We start from the raw sequence: 4,123 nt of genomic DNA on the forward strand, positions 1-4,123 counted from the left end.
ACTTTACACAAAAGTGTAGTAAGTACAAACATAGTTTAATGACGTCTACTAGATGACATACTTCTAAACAGGATTTGGCTTCTACCAACTTCTGTGCTATGGCCATATTCAAGAAAGATAAACTTGATTATTACTGTTTTTGTTGTAACAGTGAAAGACATTACAGCACCTCTTGTTTCCCAATTGAAAATAACATTCATGTTGACATGACGATTTATTATAATGGACAATGCTAGATAAATCACTGTATTCATAAATGTGCATCTATATTAACATTTAGGATATGAAGCAAGCTTGAGTTCTTTCTTTCTCTGGATGACATATTTTTGTAGAAGAAAATGATGTTTCTCTATGTGAATTCCTTTTTAAGAAAAAATGAAAGAGGAACTAGAAAGAGTTCTTTCAGTACAATTGATATGCTGAAGTATCTGTACAAGGAAGTTGGATATAGTTCTAACCAGACAAAATGAATATTCCATTACTTTTTTAGCATTATTTGTGTAAACTGAAGTTAAATACCTTGCATACAGTGACATCTAAATATGGTTAGTTCTATGTTGCTCGAACTCGGTTGTGGGTGTCTGAGGCAATATGTGTACATACTCGGGACTAGAACCTTTTTTTTTCCTCCCTAAAATCTAGGATATGGAGATATGGCTGAAAAGGATCCAAAATTTAGACATTGGCATGAGCGGAGGTAGTGGGGGGCCTACTCCCCAGCCCATATAAAAAATTAAGAAGAAAGTGTAGAGTTTTGGCCCAAAAATTAGCGTTAGCTCAACTCTAGTTTGAATCTCAACCCAAGTTCAATATTCAATTATTTAAATTGTATAAAAGACACCAATTATTAATTACTCGTTTCATGAAATTCATAAAATGTTAATATTTAATTGTCAAATTAGATATTCTATTTAATGTATGTTTGACTAAAATTTACTTATAATTATGAAGTAAATTTTATTATAGATAATTTGTATTGATTAGATCTAAAAGTAAACTAATTATTTTAATAGTTAGAGACTCAACATATTTTTCAAAATTTGAAAGTAATTATTATTTTTTATTTTACGCATGTTTTCATTTATTATTTATTCATATTTATTAAAAAAAAACTTATTTTGACCGTAAAATAGATATTATGGTCAAAATAAATAACTTACTATAGATTTGATAATGACAATAAAAAAATATTTGTCAAAATTTATTTATTTATAATGTAATCTATATACGAGTATATTCTTGAAATCGAGCAGAAAATGGGCGTCAATTAAATTTAATTTCTTTAACCCTCGAAATTCTTAGTTGATTTTTCTTACTTTGATTGAGGTTCTTCACTCACTTTGAAATGTAGTGATATAGAAGATCCATGAAAACACCAAATAATATTTTGAGACAATAACATATGGATTATAGTGATATATTATTGATTGCATTTTTCAATCAAGTTTCAGTTATTCGGAAAGATTGGTTGTAAAAGTTACTGGAAGAGTACTTATTAAGTATTTTTTTTAATTTTCATTGGTGGATATGTATTTTTGCTTATTTCTATCATGATTCGGTTAGTTTATATTTTTTAAGGTAAGCTTTTGGTAAAAAAATACAGAAGCTTAGTGGAATATATGAATGTGAGACGTCTAAACTTTTCTTATTTCATTGAGTGTTGTATACTTTTTATTGTGAATGTCATAAGAATAGCCTCCGAAACTCGATTTCTTGTGGCGTAAGTTCATTAAAAAAATCTTAAGTTTCAGCCCATCCCAGTATCATTTTTTAGCTTCGCCCCTAGACTAGGGGTGTAAGCACTTCAATTTTATCGATTTTTGACATATTTTCAAACCAAATCGTATAACCGATTTGAGAAAAATCCAAATCTAAATCAAACCATTTTAAACAGTTTGAAAAAAATTCAAACCTAAATCTAATGGTTTGGTCCGATTTTAAACCACTGATTTCGCCGTATATTTTTTTGTTTGTCTACTTTTACGTCATTAATTCATTGAATTCAATAATAGTTATATCTTACTAACAATAAATCTAAAATAAATTAAATATATCTACTATAAATTTAAATACCAACTAAATCAAAGTGAAATGACAATAAACTAAAACATAGTTTTTTGTTCGCCATTTTAGGTCAATGACATTATGAAAACGTTACAATAAAAGTCTATTAAACTAAATATAAGACCAAAAAATTAATAATGTCCAATAAGTTGTGATCATCAAATCTGCAAGAAAAAAAGTTACTGATTAGACAGAGAGAATAACCGACTACAATAATAAGGCGATTGTTTATAATATCTAAATATAACAATTATATAAGCTTTTGAGGCCTAGGCTCAAGACAAAAATTAAAACTTGACAAAAATAATAATAATAACAACTAATTAGGATTATTGGGTAATAATAATATATATGTAATAGAAAATTAAAAATTGACAAAAGTACCCACAAATGACAATTTATAAACCGACAGTTTCTGCTCGTTTGGTAGCCATTTTTTTCAGAATGCATTTTTCTCTCTCTTCTTTTCAACCACACATTTTTTATTAAAATAATATTACACGTAAATCAAAAAATTTTCCTTATTTTTCAACCACATATTTCACATCAATTTACTATTCTATAATACATTTTTATATAAAAATACTTATCAAACACTNTTTTCCTTATTTTTCAACCACATATTTCACATCAATTTACTATTCTATAATACATTTTTATATAAAAATACTTATCAAACACTCCCTTTATAAAATGCGGTTTCGGTTCAGTATTGCGGTTTGACGATTTTTGCTTACAGCCCTACCTGGACATTGGTACGTGGATGGGTCTTACAAACTTAAAATTATTTTAGAAACTTAAAAACTGATGGACCAAATACATTGCAAATTATTATACTTCATTTGGATTTAATTTCAAGTCCAGAAATGTGAGAGAAAAATTAAAAATCATTTTAAGTCGGATCATAAAATATTGAAAAACAATATAAAGGATTATCTTCCTATTTAAAGGATCCGAGATGGATCTCATACTTTTATCCTTGTCATGTCGTGTCAACACGAGTACATCCAAAATGGAGAGTTTGAGCACAATGGTTTAGAGCATCTTTAGGTTCGCTTATTCATTTATAACTATGGCATATGTTATCCTCTGATCTCCACCACGATACCTACTAAAATTTGTCTTCTATTGCAGAGAACAAAAGAAGGCCACAGCTAACCAGTATCATAGCGGCTTCCTCTGGTGCAATGAAAGCTGATGAAGTTGCTAAAAAATCTCTTAATGGAATCAAATCAGGCACTTTTATTGTTCCCTGCAACTTCGAGGGATTCTTACTTTCTGTTTCAACTGCTGGGTTATGCCCTCAAAGATCATTCTTAATGGCATTTATGGAGGTGGTTACTTCCCCGATATTACGTATTGCTGGTTTATGTTTCCAGTGGAACTGGTATGAAAGCATTGAGAAGTGGCATGCACAGAAGAAATAGTAGGTAAGGTATATACACACATTTTTTTTTGTTCTTGTTGATCGTGCACTACATGGAAATTGAAGCGCTGATTTGCATCCTGATAGTGATTGATATATTTCACTAATGTTATGATGCAGGAATCCAGAAGTTCTTGAATTTGTTTGGATATGCTGTTGATTGTAGCACTTGAATCTGATAAAGTTGTTATGGTACCTTCAATGAAATCTGAGGAAACACAATCGTCGAGTATTTACTACTTTGGAGACAAAACTCTGCTCTTTGAAGTGCCCATGCATATCCTGTTCGACAGATTGAATCCTCTCAACTATTTTTGGCAAATATGAAAATGATTTCATTTGCCAAAGGAACAACTGTGAAACTTTTAGTCTCTCTTATGTATTGACTTTCTCGAGCTTCTTGAAATGATTTGCTGTTAGATTATGATCTCATTTGCAATGCTGCCTGCAGGCTGTAAGTAAATAGAAAAGTTATTATAATTAAAATGTTATTCACAACTCTTATATCACCATGTATAATTATTTGAAAATATTGATTAAAATTCTGCTCTGGAAGGAAACAAAATCCTGACTGGGCATGGATCAGCTTGAAAAAGCAATATAAGGGTTACTAAACAGATTGAAATATTCCTC

At 29.7% G+C, this 4,123-nt stretch overlaps 1 protein-coding gene across 2 annotated transcripts in view; it reads left to right on the top strand.

Annotated features, from left to right (window-relative positions):
• LOC111382562 (3-dehydrosphinganine reductase TSC10A-like) overlaps positions 1-3,999 on the top strand; it is a 5,223-nt gene extending 1,224 nt beyond the window's left edge. Inside the window, exons 2-3 of one of the 2 annotated variants that reach the window (XM_023006582.1) lie at positions 3,199-3,499; positions 3,611-3,999. In XM_023006582.1, the coding sequence (XP_022862350.1) occupies positions 3,199-3,491 (293 nt within the window). In that variant the 3' untranslated portion in view covers positions 3,492-3,499; positions 3,611-3,999. The remainder of the gene's footprint in view (positions 1-3,198; positions 3,500-3,610) is intronic. The other variant, XM_023006581.1, reaches the window with a different exon arrangement.
• Positions 4,000-4,123: the final 124 nt, after the last annotated feature.

The sequence above is a fragment of the Olea europaea genome, unplaced genomic scaffold (assembly GCF_002742605.1).
Source record: "Olea europaea var. sylvestris unplaced genomic scaffold, O_europaea_v1 scaffold2520, whole genome shotgun sequence".
Classification (NCBI taxonomy): Eukaryota; Viridiplantae; Streptophyta; class Magnoliopsida; order Lamiales; family Oleaceae; genus Olea; species Olea europaea.